Raw genomic sequence first — 17776 nt, 5'->3', positions numbered from 1 at the left:
GTACAAATATTACAACCAATCAAAATGCAACTAATTAAAATAAACGAGACATCAAAAGAACCCGTATGTTGCGCATGTGTAGGATTTTATCAGACGGAAGGCTTCAGAGAGTGTGTTGTTGAAAAACAAAAGATGGCGACTTCAACAGTAAGTTTTGTTTTAAGTTTAGTTTTTATTGTAATAAGTTTTCCCTAGTGTTCACAAATAAACATATCTTCAAAATTCTTTACCTTATTTCTGTTGGGTTTTGAACAACTTCGCGTGATATTTGGTTTTACAACGTTTTCATCAAAACGAAACAAGGAAATATTGATAGTCAGGGCGCCATCGGCCATAAAACTGGACGAGTACTCGTGGTTTTTGCGGACAAATTAAAACATGTAAAAATCAATTCCCTATTACACAAAGAAACAGATTTTCTTTACTAGCCCTTTCAATTATTCTTGTGTGGTGAAATAATAACAAAAACATTCACATAAAACGTGAACAAAAATTCTCGCATCAAGATGCCATCTTTTTACACCACATAAGACCGCTTTATTTTTAACTGCATGCCTTGCTAAATCATGGATCAGGTGGTATATGAAAAATATTTACAAGTTTTATAATTTCGAAAAGCGGCACACTATACAGTTACGACCTTAAAAGATTGTGACGTCACGAACATTTCAAACGACTGGACAGAGCCAACATTTGATTTATAATATGTAGTGTTTATACATTTTTTGTTTCTTTTTACATCATTTTTCAAAAAATCAAATTGTTTTGAAAAATTAATGTCATCAAATTTTTTCCCACTTAATGACGTCATCAAAACCTCCCTGGATTGGCACCACAAGAAATTTCACACATCCTTGTCCCCAGTGTTTGTTGCCTAAGGGCCGCTAGCGCTCACTGGACGGCTTGACAAGACCTTGGTACAGGCTGCTTTTCATAACCAGTATATGGGTTACTATAAATGATTAATGATTTATCTCTCTGCTACAGTTTTTCCGGGCAATAAAAGCAATTTAGTCGAGTCCTTTACACATGGCGAGGACAATATCTTTTGGTTGTTTATATTTTTCAACGCTTGACTTTAAAAAGTTTTATTTCAAACCAACAAAGCAACGGGTGATTAGATAAAGCTGATTTGGTTGGGACAACCTAGTTCAAATTAGCTGCTACTTTACAAGTCAAAATGTGCAAGTCTTAGATTGTGGCATGTAGGTAGCTATATGTTCAATAAGGAAAGAAAGCTAAAGCTAGCTTAGATAGATGGCTAGCTAAGTATAAATATGTTTTCAATGTCTTATATAAATGTTAGCTAGCTGAATAATTTTTTATAAGCAACCCAGTTAAAAATATTAGGTTTAAATTTGGGTCAAAATTAACATAATTCTTAGCAACCTTTAGCTCTTATATCTATTATATCGATATGATCCCTTCCCTTTCCTTAGCTATCAACTTTCCCAGTTGAACTATAGTTTGCTAGGAGCAATATATACTGTGTCTCAGCAGCAATATAATGTGATCTGACTGGTCAAGGTCTGATTCACATTTCCTGAACTGTGTTGGTAAAATAAATTCGCTCGGCGCCGAAAACAATTAGCTAAGAAACTTGTATTTAGAAAGGCCTTAGCAATTTAATGCTTGATCCAAGAGAGAGATTAAATCTACTATTACTTAACTGTGTTAGCTAGATAATGTATAGCAATAGTCATTCAATATATACATAGCACCCAAATTAGTCTTTTTTTACGACTCCACATGACTTGTAACCCATCATAACAAATCTAGTACCACACATCCCCTTTTGCCATAATATTTCAAATTTTAAAACCTTTTCTATTTATTTCCATATTCATTCTATATCAAAGGCAAACTAGTGCTCTAATATAAGAAAAGGATATATCAGGGTCATATATTAAGCACACAAGGTGACCGTTCTGGTACTTTTGTGTATATCAAGAGGCAAGAAACAAATTCAAGATGTGTATATATAGATCGTATACTAAAATAACTAAAAATAGTTTCGAAACGTGGCATTTTTCTACCTATGACTGGTTTTTTTACTGAGCTTAACTGTCAACAAAAGAAATCTGCCAAAATCTTTCATCAAATTATTTACTGTTTAGCTCACCCTTTTTTAGTCAACCTCTTTGGATATTTTTCATAATCTTTTGTTTTGTAACAAAATCCGCCATCTTTATAACAAAATGTTGCATATATTATGACGCGCGAATAATTTATCTATGTCAGATGTAAGCCAATCGCATTACAAAACTCACTAGCCTGTACCAGGGGTAATTTCGCCGCCCGTCTCGATGTCAAAAAGGCAAAAGCCCCTGGGGACGAGGTTTAAATTTTACAATGGCCAGTAAAGTGATTTAATATCCCATACCAACATAATTTTAATTTTTAATAGTCCCAAATTGTCCGGGTTGTTATTAATGTTTTTTTGGCTTTCAGCGCCCTGACTATATTAATAATAATAAAAGAACAATACCTTTGATTTTAACATAGTATTAGTATTTTAATCATGTTAATAGAAGAATAACTTGATTTAAAAACAAAAATGTGTTTTATGATCACTTTGATAGGGTAAATTTCATCAAAATTAATTAGATTCAATCTCTTCTTTTTTTGATTAAAATAACTTTAATTTCGACAACAAAATACATAAATTTATAACATTTTTTCACATCATACATCCTATTGCTAAAAAACAATAGCTGGTATGAATAATAACCAAGGATGACTCCTTATTTATGTGTATGTTTTTTTCATTAAAATTTTTACTCCGATACATGTCATCAAGTATGGATGAAAGGGTTTGTTGATGGATGCGTTTTTTTGCATTGCATTCTGTATTCTTGCTGCGAGTTTTTCGATGAAAAATACTGTTTGTTTATAAACGATATGCCGTACCGCATTTGTCGCATCTTTTTGCTGATTGCTTTACAACCTTTCAAGGGTCCAGAAAAGAATTTCTCTTCAAAGTTTCGCCATCGTTTAGCTGTTTATTTTGTAACGATAATTAAATTTACCTCGCACACGATTTAATGCTTCGATTGACTCATCTTGATTTAACTCCTCTTCAATCGACTTATCGGTGGGGTTTTTCATTCCGTTTGCTTGGGACAACGATATTTCCTCATTTCTGGGTAGTTTTAATAAAATCTCCAGGGTTAACGCGTCTTCACGTAGAAGTTTCTTTTGTGAGAACACGAAATGTTTCTTTATGTCTGTATTTAAATCAGCATATTCACATGACTCACCTAATCGTTTCAACCTTGTGACATAGTTAACTAAAATTTGCTTGTTAACGAATTAAGTTATATAGTTTGAAAGGACTGTCAGCAGTAAAAAAAAAGATTTTAAATCTACGCCTGCCTTTTAAAAGCGGCGCAGATATGTACAGGCTGGCTTTTCTCAAACAAATCTATGTGCATAGCTTAGAACATGACATCAAACACTCCTGTATTTAACCACGAAAAAATGTTATCGTGCATTGTATTGGTATTGTGCTGATTGTCAGGGGAATAAGAAACCGACATGCAGAACCTAAGCTATGGGACCGTCAGCAAAAAATTAAGGACTGGGCCGAGCAAACGAGTGTCATTTTGGCAAAAAATTTTATGATCATTAATTCACCTTTATAATATCCATCCATTGATAAAGTTTGAATGCACATCCCTTAACAGATCTAAAATTGCGGAAGACATAAATATGACATCATAATATATGCAGCATAATTAAATCTGAAATTCTTTAAATGTAAATATCTTGAGAACGAAAGGAGCTTTTTAAAAAATTTAAAAAGACTTGTTAATCAACTTTTAAAGCTCTATAATATTAGCCCAACATCAATTTACACCTTGGGTTCCCTTTAGGTTAAAATCACGAGACAACATTTGTACGACTACATTTTTCGCTAGAGCAAAAAAAGCGGTCGTATGAAAACCTACCTACCACTGTCTTTCGCATGCTTAACATAAACTAACTCAAAAATGCAAAGCTGCTCGCTTTTTACACTAATACGTGGAATAGAGTTCCAAACACAGACTCAAATGAAAGCTCTCGTGACACAATAGGTCTGTACTAAGTTGCGCAAAAGTTATAGACGTGTACCCCGAAATAGCTGCTGTGCTGAACGCGCGACAGACATACAGTACCTACCTATACTAAGCGTTCGACCCGGACAAGTGGCATGCTTTACCAATACTAAGTGCCTGATTGACCAATAATTTTTTAACCCCGACAAATTTTTTTTCCGTGGAATTGTTTGTCGATTCTTTTACAAGACAACAAGCCGGTTTACTTGATAAAAGCACCCATCCATTATATTAAAATAGTTATAAAAGTTCTTGTTCGATTTTTAAAGTTTCATTAATCGACAATGCAGTTTTTTAAGACTTTTATGTGTTCTTATTTTTTTACATGTTCAACCTGATTTTTTTTTATTTTATCAACCTCGCCCCGAGGACTTTTTGCTTCTAAGCGACGCTGCGCTTTTTCGATGGGATTGAACTTGCTCATTTTGTCTTACAGTTTTAAGCATTTTTTATTACATTGCAACTTTTTACAATTCACTTTTTGCGAAATTGCTAAAAAGAAAAAATGTGTTTTGTTGAAATCAGTACAATTCCAGCCTTGCCATTACCCTTCTTTTTTTTATTCTTCAGCAATTCTCAGACGTTGTTTTGTCAAAAAAATTGTACCAGATTAGGGAAAAGGTAAAAAATAACTCTGGCACAAAAATGATATTTATAAGCGATTTTTCGCGGTTGCAAATATGTTTAGTGTTTTCTTGGTGAAGATGACATAGGTCTGTAATGGTAGGTGTGCAGAAATTGAAGTCGCTAAATACGTTACTGGAGGGCTTAGTGTTAAAGTGACAATTTAAAAATAATTTGAGGTTAGAGCAATTAATTACAACGCCGGGTACGGATTTGAAGTATGCAACTATTTTTTTTTAGACACCTGAATCGGTCGACCTTCCGAAAAACGATGTCGAGTTTTTGAAAATCCTGAAAGAATTTCTAAAAGAGGAAGACTGGGCAAGAGCTTTAAGTAGTGAGATTGAGGTTGTACTTCCAAACAATGAAACACTTCAGAAAATGATAAACTGTATCAAACCATCGTATCAAATTGAACGATGCGTCAGTCAAGCAACCATTCTCGTCGTTGGCGCAAGTGGTGATGGGAAAAGCAGTACCATTAATCATTTCTTTGATCAAGAAGTATTTCCGACCTCTTCTGAAACATCATGCACCAAAGCAACAGAAGAAAGATATGTTGTATCCTCCAGCGATAAATTGAAAATCAACAATCTTAAACTAGCTGTAGTGGATTCACCTGGATTCCACGACGTTATCAGCTCTCGAATGGCAGGGAATATCAATAGCATTCGCAATTTTTTCAAAAATTATCCAAGTGGGGAAAAAAAGTTCCCCAACGTCATTTTGTTCGTTTGCTCCATCATGGATACCAGAATGGATGGACCTGATTCAAAACTTGCGAAGTCGCTTCGAGAGTTGGCAAAACTAGAGCTGGTAGATCGCCTTCATCCTAATCTTGTTATCGTTTTCACCTTTTCCTGCAGTGTAGCAAAGAAGCGATTTGAACAGAGAAAAAAAGAAGTCAAGAATATAAGCCAAAAACTGGCTGCACTCTATATTGGTCTTCGACCACGCGTTGTGTTTATTGAAAATGAATTTGAGGATCATGATCTTAAAAAAACTGGGAGTTGGACAGTTTTGCCAGACAACACAAGACAGGTATACAACTTGTTTCGCGCCATGATGGAAGTACTAGCTGAGAACAATGACTCTCTTGGATTTCAAATTATATCGCATTTCTTTGAAAAAATGCCTGAAGATGTTAGGATTGGAAAGAAAGTGGATGTCTCTTTCGATGACGCGGAGAATCCAACCCTTGAAACTCAAGAAACGGAGATTGACAAAATCATTCGTAACCATGCCACGCAGCATCCAGAGGATGCAAATGATGCCATTACCTTGGGATTGGCTCTTGCACAAAAGAACTTTAAGCTACCCGAGGATATCAGGGGCAAGACGATTGGAAGTGTCGCCACAGCTCTCTCTCCCTTTCCATTAAACCAAAACATGGAGAAGATACTCAAAAAATTATTTAAGTTAAGAAAAATGATTATTCCAAGAAGAAACATAGCGGTTGGTCGTTGTTACAATGTTTTCAGGGATGAGTTATCAACAAAATCAATCTGCATTTTTAACGACGAACAAGATACCGTTCCTGGTTTTCAAATCCCAAAAGGCGTTGATATTGAAGTAAAGAATGAAACAAGAGAAACGAGTTATGTATATAATGACATTACCGAGTATCGCGTTAAAAGGCTTGCAAAGTTGAATGTGCATTGTGATTTGACCAAATTCATAGCAGAGGTTAAACCTGGTGTTAATATCTCAAACAATTCAACAGGAACCGAATCTGGAAATCAGAGCACTTACTCCTTTTTGTACGAAAGGTTTTGTTATGCATTCAGGTTAAATTCTGCCAATTATGTTCTCAATAGGCAGTTCTTGACCGCTGTAAAGTTGCTTCCAGAGAAATTTAACGAAAGCGATGATGACAGTTTGTACAAATTCCAATCATTTTTGCGCTCGTGGGGTCATTATGTGCTCATTCGAGTTTACTGCGGTGGTGCTATGATGGGAAAAATCAATACCACTACAAACCTTAAAAGTGTGCAGGATCAGGTTATGAAGATTAAAACAGAACTTAACTTGAAATTGAAAATGTTTGAGAAACTTCCTTCGCTCGGGCTGGACGCAGAATTTCGGAATGATGGCAATGAAAATGCTCATACATATATCGAAAATGCTTTGGTTTCTCTCCAAGGTGGCGACATTCCAAGCAACCTTCTTTCTCTTGGTGATTGGACACCTGAAGCATGGTCAAAATGGTCGAATTCCCTTGCTGAGAAATCGAGTATATTGGAAAGTGATATGGAATTACAAGCAATGCATTTGGTTATAAAAGATCTTGCCACTCGAGATGATGTTGAAATTACGCCAAATGAAGCTAACGAAAAAGCAAAAGCGATTTTTCGGGCGCAATGTCACATTTTGGGACAATCGTTCAGCGATTCCTATCAAATCCCTAATTCAAGAATTGAAGCTGTAAAGGAGTGGATTGCATATTGTGTGATGGCAGCAGGTTGTGCTGTAGCAAAAGTGTTATTTGCTGTACTAAAAAGTATTAAGTAAACTTAGTCGCTTTCAACGATTGGATCAGCAAATAATTTTCAACTTGTCGTTATTGATTTACAAACGTTAAAAAAGTCATAACCAAGTAGCAGATGACATCAAAAATAGAAACCAGTACAAAGTTTTATTTCAAGGATTTTACTTCTTATTGATCAAAAAACGAAAGTTGCTAACGTTGTTTTTTTCCAAAAATTTATACTGTCGTGTAGAATATTCTCATTAATTAGAGACATTTAATTCGTTTTAGCGCGTTCTGCTACTTTTTTCTTGGCTAAAAGTAATTAAATTAAAGTCGTGAGCTCAGTTTAGAAATGAAAGTTTCGAAATGAAAGTTCTCATAGTTTAACCCCCTTTTATCATAAAGCTCTCGCAAATTAAAATTTCAATATTTTTTACAATACATTCTCAAAAACATCGCGACTATTTCAATGAAGCGTATGAAAACTTTACAAGATATTTGCTTTAACTTAAACATTGCAACTAAGATACCACTATTCTGATCAGTTCTTCCCGGTTTTCACGATTGTAATAGGATTTTTTGAGATTTTCCAGTACGCTCTAAAACGCGAATAAAATAATCCATAGTAGAATTTCTGAAAACGTCACGCATATATTACTGACGCCAACAAAAAATAATTATGCTACTTTCTATTGTCTCATGCTTACAATTGTGATGGGTGTTATGTTGATGGTAACACACCGTCAGAATCCATGGAGAGTGGACACTTTACGCTCCCACACTTTTATCAAAATTATTCGCCGACCCAAATGATTTCGCATATTTTACAAATTTTCTATTAACTTAATTTTTCTTCTGTTCTATTTTTCATCACCTTCTAAGAACTTTGACATTTTGGAATTAATAATTGGTAAAAAGAAAGATAAGGATCTTTTTTATTTTTATTTGTATTGCTTCTTATCAAATTTCTTTTGACAGATTTTCTTTGTTACGAAACATGTTTATGAAGGGTATAGATTTTGTGTTTTATTAGTTTTTATAGCAAAGAAATTTTTTGGTAACTATCTTAAGGGAAGTTATTTTTGTGAAGAATAACTTCTCGGAACAATAATATTTCAAATTTTTGCGGACGAGTAATACAATTCGGTTTAGAAAAAAATGTTTCCGTCACATTGAAGCTCGATTCTATGTTTGTTGTGATTTTCTATAAAAAAAGATTTCAATCGCCAGAATAGAAACTTCCTAATTGCAAAAAAGATTTCGTGGAAACTTTATTTTAACACCTATTCTGTAAGAATTTCTTAACGTAAGGTAATGTTTTTGTAATAATATTTTTTCTGCACACATGAAGTTTTTATTATTATGGAATGTGTGTACTACATGATTATAATAAGAATTATTATAAAAGTCTCAGTGGGCTAAATTACTCTTGAAGTTATCAATCTTCAGGTTAAAATTTCCCTTAGAATATTCTTACATATGAGTGTTGTATAAGTGAACAAAATGATTGGAAACTTGTTAGAAGACATTAACCTAGTAATTAAAGAAGCCCACATATCTAGTATTCTTACAAAACATGTTCTTATAAAAACGTAAATTCACAATATTGAAATATATGCACAGTTATTTTAATTTGCTGTTGGAATAAAGCTTCCTGCTTTATAGTTTATAATTTTATGCACGTTTGGCTGTACGCATTGTTAGTGTTTAGAAAATTTCCTGCAGTATGCATGTGTTTTTACTTAGAACGTCGACTCTCTTGTATCCGCACGATTGGGATCGAAGCATGCTTTGTGAAATTACTTACTTTAGACTATAATAATGGAGATGCTCTTCGGAATAAGTATGTAAGATGCAGCACATAATTTTACAGCTGTGCTAGTCTGCTTGTAAAATAAGTCCTGATTATTGAATGATATAGATATAATCATGTCGTGAACAAGCGAGTTTATTCTAGGCTACGTTTTGACAGCTACAGTTGTCATTGACGGGCTAAAATCGTAATCATTTTTAGTTATTTATTATTTGAGGAGATATAAGAGGATCGAAATCAACCAATCAGATCACAGGAATTAAAGTATCGTAAATCCTTGATTAAGCACCGCGGCTCTTATTTAAAACTAGACTTTTTTAAGTGCCGGGCTTAATCAAAGGCGGCACTTATTGAAACTCTATAGGCAATTTTCAGACAAACCCAGTTTCTTATTCCTTCGAATTATATAAAAAACCCACAAAGTAATAATATGTTTGTCTTCTTGTTTATCAGAATCAAGTAGTTGACATAGTTCATAATTCGACATATAGTGTTTGATAAGACAAGATGGCAATGTATTGGTCTACTATATTAAGTGTCTTTTATTTTAAAATCCTCTATGATTAAAAATGCCTGAAATAAGCGCCAATTTCAAATTAAAGGTGCAGCGCTTATTCGAGGGCGGCGCTTATTTAATTTACAATTAGACAGGCGGGGCTTTCAAGGAACGGTGGAGCCAACGCCTGCCTTGTTTTCCACATATTTTAAAAAAGGTAACGTATATTACTTTTTCGTACTACGGCAAATTTTTCGACGTATTTTAACTTTTCTTTCTGTTGCTTTTAAAACAATAACCGGTGTTTCAACAACATAATTATCGCATTTCTTAGCACTTTTAAAATCACCCCTCACTCTCATCGGTTAGATCCGATTTAATGTTACATGGATCAGTTCACATAATGAGATCTGTTAAATTGGTCTCCATCTACGAAGCGTATTAGTGCCACTTTTGCCTGCTCACTTCATATGCATTTTTAAATGGTTTTACACGTGTTTTTAATCTTTCCTTCTTTATATTTTTTTACAAGTGGTTATTTTTAACATTCCCTCGATCACTTAATATTTTATAAGTGATTTTCGAAAAAAAAAATTCTCTCAACCGCTTAATATTTTTTTAGTGGTTTTTTATTAAATGGCTTGAAGATTTCCGCCATTGGCATAGATAATAAGTATATAATGCCAGACTATTCTCAGAGAACAAAAACCCGATGATATTATCTGCATTCAAAGTTTAACAATTTTAAAATCAAAAAAACAATAACCCAGCGTAAATATTTTTGGTTCTGAAGACGAAATTGATTTGAAGTAGCCCTTCTAGAAGATTTCGTAAACATCATGTTAGAGAAAGTCTAAGCCTGACTGCGTCATGATCACTGAAATATACATTTTTGACGAGTGTATCGACTTTAAAGGTGTTTAGAACATTCTCATAGACATAGATGTGGTCAATAAGTGAACCGGATATATGAGTTGGAGAGGTTACAACTTGTTTATACTCTGTGAGAAAATCAAGGAAATAGATTTCGTTTCCCAAAAAATGTTGAATAAGGTATAATGACTCTTCTCGATTAAGAGAATTTTTAGGATATAGAAGTAGAAAACTAACAGCATTCTTTTGAAACGTTTTCTTCGTCATTTTAAAAAATATTGCACCTGAAATTTTTACAATATCAGACAATGCTATAGTTTTATTATGACCAGCTAAAAGACTAGAAAACCTATCGACATTGTTGTTTGGAATTAAAGTAAAGTAATCTAGTTTTGTGTCGCAGTATGAATTAAATGATATTTGAGTTTCTGTTAGGCATAATAAATCACTTTCCATGAGAACGCCATCGGACTTAATATCATTTTTATGTTTGTTGTAGGACCTTGTATTAAGCAAAGTTACTATTATAGAATTTTCACTAATTACGCCAGTATCTTTTGATGTCAATTTTGAGTGTTTTCGCATATAATTGTATCACTCGGTTGCTCGTGTGTCTGATTTAATAGCTGACCTGGAAAATGTTCCTGTTAGGTATAACCCCTCTAAGCTTGTGACTCGACTCAATGCAACATAGATTTGTCCTGAGTGAAAGGCTCGTTGCTTTATTAAATCAAAGCAAACAACAATTTTATCAAACGTTCTTCCTTGAACCTTGTAAACAGTACAAGCCCATGACAGCATTAGTGGGAATTGCATTCGTTTCATAGTAGGTGAAGTTAGACTTTGTTTATTATATTTGATTTCCTTTTCTATCCTGCTTATTGGAATAACATTTTCTTGCATAGTCTTTTCCTAATCCATCGGTTTTTATATGATGAACAGTCCCAATCTGTCCATTAATAAGTTTCTCTGATATGTCGATATTTGATGTCAACATGACTTTCGCGTTAAGTTTTGGAAGAAGTTTTTGAGCTAGTCCACCTGTCTCCATTTGAGTGTGGCTATGGAGTTTTTGCACCATTGACACAGGAATATTTTCTGGGATTGTGTCAATGGCCTCGATATTTATTTCACTCGATGCTATACTGTTTAGCATCTTTTTGTTGCGTTCAGAGGCAGGTTGGTTTTCAGCAAAGATATGAATCACATCTTTGGGGTAGTTTGGTCATTTTGAAAAATAAATTTAGATTTTAGTAAATCTTCGTTTTGCGTTTCTAACTTTCCCTCTCTGATATTGTTTAATAATTCAATCAAACATTGATCACCACGCTGCCTCATAACTTCTGTTAGTTCAGGAATCTTAAATATTTCCAGTAATGCGAAAGATTTAACAATACATATTTTTAGTCTGCATAAATTGGTCTTGCTTGAATTGATGGACGTTGGTAGAAATCCCCACACGCTATAACAGATATTCCTGCAAATGGAATGTCATCTGCGCATCCAAATATTTCAGTTAGACGTTGGTAAATGTGCAACAGCAGCTTGTTTGAAACCATTGAGATTTCGTCTATTACGATAATGCTTAGCTCTGAAAGCTTATTTCGCAGCATGCATCTCTTTTTATAACTCAACTTAGAAAGTAAAACTTCTATCAACTGGTATACCTAAGGCTGAGTGTATTGTATTTCCCTCTGCATTGATAACAGCAACACCAGTTGGCGCCAGAATAAGAATTTTATCCCTTTCTAAGTTCCCTGTACGATAAGAAAGTGCTTTATTTAGCATGTCAGAAATTGTTTTAATCAAGTGTGACTTTCCACAGCCTGCACTTCCTGTTAGAAAGATGTGATTTGGCTCAATTTTATGGTGTGCGTTACATGCCAAGCTTTTTGTGTACCTTCTAACCCAATCATTCACGACTTCAAAAACTCCCCTTTGGGTTTCGTTTAATACTCCAAATTTTTCACGTCATCAGAAATTCCAGAATTATTAACCGAATTACTAACTTGTTCAGCGAAGGAATCAAGATTTTTTACATTCGTGTGAAAATTTATCATTGCTTCTTCAACAAGTTCACCGAATGGTTCGCATATTCTTTTATTTGTATTTATAATTTCTAATACACCATTTTCCAATAATTTCTCTGTGTAAGTACCCGAGTTTTTGCTTAACAATTCTCCTTCCTGACGAAAAGAATAAAACATAAAGAGCAAATGGTGTGCATATCCTTCTGGTTTTTTCTGTCGACTAGGCACATGGTACCTTAGAACACACTTTTCTTTTCGTAAAGACAACATATCTTTTGAGGACATAACAGGTATATTTCGGATAAGGAGATTCCATGTGAGTATCTGTCATCTTCATCTTCTGGTTTCGGTTTTGTTTTCATAGAGTAGCTTGACAAGAATTCAGCATAACACATTTGTTCCAACATAGGGTATCTTCTTCTTTTAAATTCTGGATTTGGTCTATCCATGCATCGATCCAACATATTTCGTTTAAAAATATCAGTACTGTCTGGTGGCAAACTTAAAATCTCTTCTTCGCTACGACATATATCTTTTCTCAGGAATGTTACTATTTGCAAAAACTTGATTAAATAGGATACTAAATCCTCATGGTATTCTATCAAAACTGGCAGACACGAGATGAGTTGTGGGGTGACGTAAATGCTGTGATTTTTAGTATCGCCATCCACACGCATCACATAGGCAAAATAAATAAACATAAAGAAAATGAAGTTGAAAAGTAGAAATTTATTGAAACTTGCACTTAAAGCTTATCTCCCACCCTCAAATAAGTTATACCTTTAAAAACGGTTATAAAATACTAGTTAGCCTGTTGAAATCCACGTATTTGCCTGTCCTACATATTCTGGTCTTCAGATTAGCCTGTTGTATAAGTATATATACAGGTTACCAATAACTCGTCTATATTGAAAAAAATATTTAGAAACTATGATTATGTGCTTTCCACAAACTCTTAACCCTATTCGGTCCGGGGGCGGATTCCGCCCCCCTGACGGGTTTTTTTAATAACTCTTTAATGCTATGTTGCATGGCTACAAAACTTACTGAGTTTCAATATTTATCTATTAGACACCTGCATGCAAAGTTTTTAGGTACCATATCTTTCAGAGACTATTGGCTATTACTTGAAACTACCCCTAAAAATCTCTATGAAACCCTTATAATGGTGAAAATATAATAACTTTTGTTAGGATTATCTTTAGAACTTGAATCTTACAACACAACCTTGTTTCATCAAAAAGACTCATTTTACTTGTTTTGGTCACGTGAATAATCCGATTTCCCGATTTTTTCGAATTTTACCCGAAAATTGGAAAAAACGGATTTTCACCAAAATTTGACAGTTTTTCATTCAATTAATGTAAAAACCGGAAAATATGTTAAAAAACTTTTATTTAGCTTTCAGAAACTTCAAGCAGAATTTAAAAATTCGATTGCGTACTGAAGTAATTGAATTTTAAGCAGATAGTGGCATTTTAAACAACTTTTAATTTTATGATGACGTCACAAAAAATGTGCTGACGCAAGCAAAAACTTATTCCTGCCATTTTGTTCCTTCTGTGACGTACTATAAGTGTGCTAAGTTTGATTCAATTTGGACAAGCCTATAAAAAGTTATTGAGGGAGGTGGGCGGATTCAGCCCCTGGTCATAGAATGTTCGAATAAGCCTGCACCGAATAGGGTTAAAGAGATACAAGGGTTTAAAACTTTTGCTGACATTAGCAAAAACAAGTCAATGTACACAAAACTTTATCCGAAAATTTGTTTACCTGTTGCATCTGTGTATTGGGTGAAACTTTGATAAGGAAAATATCTTGGATCACGTGCTTTTGACAAACGAATAAAGAAATACAAATTTAAAATTTTTGCTGACATCAGCAAAGTCCCTCCCCAAAGAACAAAAAAAGTTGTATACCTGTTACATTGTAATAGCTTCATTAATTTAAATTTTAGCTATTTGTGTTAAATGTATATACATGTTATTTACGTCATGACATTCAATTTGACTATTAACATTTGAGATGATTTTGATGACTTAGAAAATAATATTCACTTTGCCAAGCACAGGCAGACACAACTTTTGCATCATTATAGAAATTTGGTTGTCCTTAAAATTTTACTTGTTTGCTGTTTTCTGAATAACCTACACAATTTCTTGGCGACTACAAAAAGTATATTTTACAGTATTTCACTGATTTACGACCCAACGAGTTAAACTGTACTGACTTAAATTATTTTTCTCTAAAGTAGAAGTATAGCTAAATAAAAATGTTGTAAACAAATCTTTCAGCAAATGAATAACGAAAACAACAGAGCACGCCGCAATAACGCAATTCAAGCAGCCGCCATATTTTTTTATAATGATCAGTATAATTGACTGTATTTATGCTCATAGATTTCAACTTAGTTAAGATGGTGTCAATGTTTGGTGCGACTGTTGCGTAGCGCTCAGGCCGTCCTTAATTAATTGTTGGATTGCCGTATTCCGACTCGTAGTTTTGTTGCAGGATTGATTGCTTGGCAGATTATTTTTATTACATTTTCGTATATTTTTTAAAACCTCTGGGACATGCACATTACAATCTCTCTACTTCAAAAATGCTGTTTGTTGTCGTTCTTAGTCCCGATACATATAAATGAATATGGTAGCCGCTTGAAGTGCGCTATCGTGGCTTAATTTGTTGTTTTGATTATTTGTTTGCTACATTTTGATTTTGATTTAACTATACATATGCGTTATGATAATTTGAATCGGTAGTTTAACTGTTTTTGGGTCGGAAATCGGCGAAATACTGGGAAAATAAAAGAATATTGAAAACTCACGACCCAAACTTTTTGTGGTTGGCGAAAAATTGCGAAGGTCGGAAAACGGCAAAGGAAAAAATTTTTAAGGACGGCTTCAGGTACAAAAATATGTTATAAAATATATTAAGCTCTAGCTTACCCGTCGCCCCAGTTTATTGCTTTCTCGTTGGTCTAGAAATATTTGCCACTAAAGCTTGGTTTTTATCTGGTGTTAATTCGCGATAAGCAGGTGCACTAATTGGAATTAATTTTTTAACACATGTCAATATAAATTTATTTTGATATTTTGACGTCAGCCGTCAGTTTAATTGGGATGAGAAGAAAATCATTGACAGAGAGTCCAGAACAACGGCCAGGAAGATTAAAGAAACCATCAACAGTGTAGCACGTAACAAACACATAAACAGCATCTCGTATCAACTTCCTGAGATTTGGTTACCAGCCCTACAGAAGAAGTAGTTACCTACATCTAGGTCCGAAAATGTTAATTACCGTAATTAACTGTAATTATCAGCTCGTTTCTGATTCGTTAATTTTTATGTATTTCGATCCTCTGCAATTATATAAATACATGCTCAACATCATTTTAATTTGTCCGATGATGGGAGAAGGATCTCCCGAAACGTCGCCTACTAAACTATCATATTCAAGAAATGATAAACTTTCCACAGTAATATAAATACTGAACAGACAAACCGAAATAATGTCTTTAATAAAATGGCCATCATGTTTCTTCGTTGGCATATCTAGGCCGCGAAAGTCTTGATTGTTTTTTTAAGGAATCAGGCGTTTTGATTGGTATACACGTGCGAGCGGTCAAAACAAAGTCAGTTAAACTGTCAGTAAAACCATCCTATTTGTTTTCTGTGGCTCCTGGGCGGAATCGGTGATTAAGGTCACGGGGGTAAATTATTATTAAAAATGGCGCATTTAAATAATGAATTCATTAATTTTTGTAGTTTATTTTGATAAATCATAAGATTTCCAATCAAACAACACCCTGGTTTCTAAAAATTCGCGGTAAGGTCAAAGGAATATCGGTAACCCTTTTGAACAGACAAAATACGGCTATTATTATAGAGACTTATCATTAAATAGGTTGAAAATATGGATAATAAAAGTATCGTTTGATGACATTCCAAGCCTTTATTTGCTTTAAAATTCTTTATTTTCCCACTAGTGCTTAAAGTTAGCCTGTTGATGACGTTTTGCATGGTTACCACATGAAAAATGCTAATTACTGAAAGACTCATCTATTTGTGCCATCATATATTTATTGTCGTTAAACATTATAAAATTGATGACATAATCACATATTATAAAATTGATGACATAATCACATAATATGAAGACAAAAAAGGTTTAATAAATTACGTCATCATCACGCGCATGATTTCGTGAACAGGTTATATGTCTTGCTAATTCAGGGACCATCGATCATGGTAATTTAGAATCGTGTAATGTTTAAAGGTAAAGGTTAATAATAACGGGGGCAAGATAACCTTTTCACATATACAGAAATTTGAGAAATTTTTATTATAATTCAATAATTTTGCCTTGTTTACCTGTTTGCTTACAATGCAGTTTTTATCTTTAAATAATTGTTTTATTAATTGTTTTTCCTCCGAACCGAGTAAGTCAAAATATTTTTAATTATTTTGATTAAGTGATATAGGAAAGAGATATACTTAAAATAAAACATGTTTAAAAATATTCCTGATCACACTCGTTACAATAAAATACACATTGTGCAATTATTTAGCCCCCTGTAGTTTGACATGTTAAAGCAGATATGTTGAGTGATAATTACGAACTCTTGTCGATACAGACATTTGATACTGAAAACGTCAAATGATGCATGGTTTAACTTTAAGAATATCTTTAAAATCATTTTTTTTAATAAATTTAATATTAATAAAAAAATAACACGCCATTTTTAAAGTAAAATACCAAGCATAGACGGTAAAAAATCAAAAAGATTAAAATATGAGAGAACCTTTTCGTAAAAACTATTTACATCGTCAGTCTCTATATACAACTAAATTCTTATAATAAAATCAAACTTCTTTTAAACTTTGAACCATCCATAGATATTCGACTTGGGGGTACTTAAAAGCACGATTAATTACGTAAATTTAGGTAATCCTATTGCGAAAAAGTGACAATGATTAGTGATCTACCTGATCATTTAATTCCAATTTCCGTAGAGTAATAAAGAAAGCCTCGAAAATTTTTCTTTTGCGGAAGTGGGAGGGCGCAGAAGAAATTTTTCAGATAAACTTGTGAGTGCCAAATTCATTCAAATTGATTTCTTAAGTTCTCTAAACTTTTTTAGCATTTTTCTTCATTGCAGGTTAATAAATATTGCGAAACATTACTATTAATTATATCCGTTATTACCAATTCTACACCAATTAATGTATGGTCTTGCGTTCTTCGTTATAGCGCGAAAAGCTCACAAAGTTTTTTCCCTGTAACAGAAAATGCAGTCAAATGCAAACTACCCTTTAAGAATAATTGAAATTGTCGTTCAAAATGAGAAGGTAGTTTTTGAAATGCAAAGT

At 33.6% G+C, this 17776-nt stretch overlaps 2 protein-coding genes across 2 annotated transcripts; one reads left to right on the top strand and one right to left on the bottom strand.

Moving 5' to 3' along the window:
• On the top strand, positions 1-8918 carry LOC130649094 (uncharacterized). Its single transcript, XM_057455294.1, has 2 exons — positions 1-147; positions 4962-8918. Exons 1-2 carry the CDS (start codon positions 25-27, stop codon positions 7230-7232), a joined length of 2394 nt encoding a protein of 797 aa, XP_057311277.1. The 5' UTR covers positions 1-24; the 3' UTR covers positions 7233-8918.
• Positions 8919-11576: 2658 nt separating this feature from the next.
• LOC130648544 (uncharacterized) lies at positions 11577-13080 on the bottom strand. Its single transcript, XM_057454596.1, has 5 exons — positions 12651-13080; positions 12500-12559; positions 12041-12130; positions 11801-11943; positions 11577-11732 (listed from the first exon to the last, which is right to left on the bottom strand). Exons 1-5 carry the CDS (start codon positions 13078-13080, stop codon positions 11577-11579), a joined length of 879 nt encoding a protein of 292 aa, XP_057310579.1.
• Between the last annotated feature and the right edge of the window lie 4696 nt (positions 13081-17776).

The sequence above is a fragment of the Hydractinia symbiolongicarpus genome, chromosome 7 (genome assembly GCF_029227915.1).
Source record: "Hydractinia symbiolongicarpus strain clone_291-10 chromosome 7, HSymV2.1, whole genome shotgun sequence".
In the NCBI taxonomy this organism is placed as follows: Eukaryota; Metazoa; Cnidaria; class Hydrozoa; order Anthoathecata; family Hydractiniidae; genus Hydractinia; species Hydractinia symbiolongicarpus.
The sequence above is the reverse complement of the archived record's forward strand: the minus strand, read 5'-3'. Positions and strand labels throughout refer to the sequence as shown.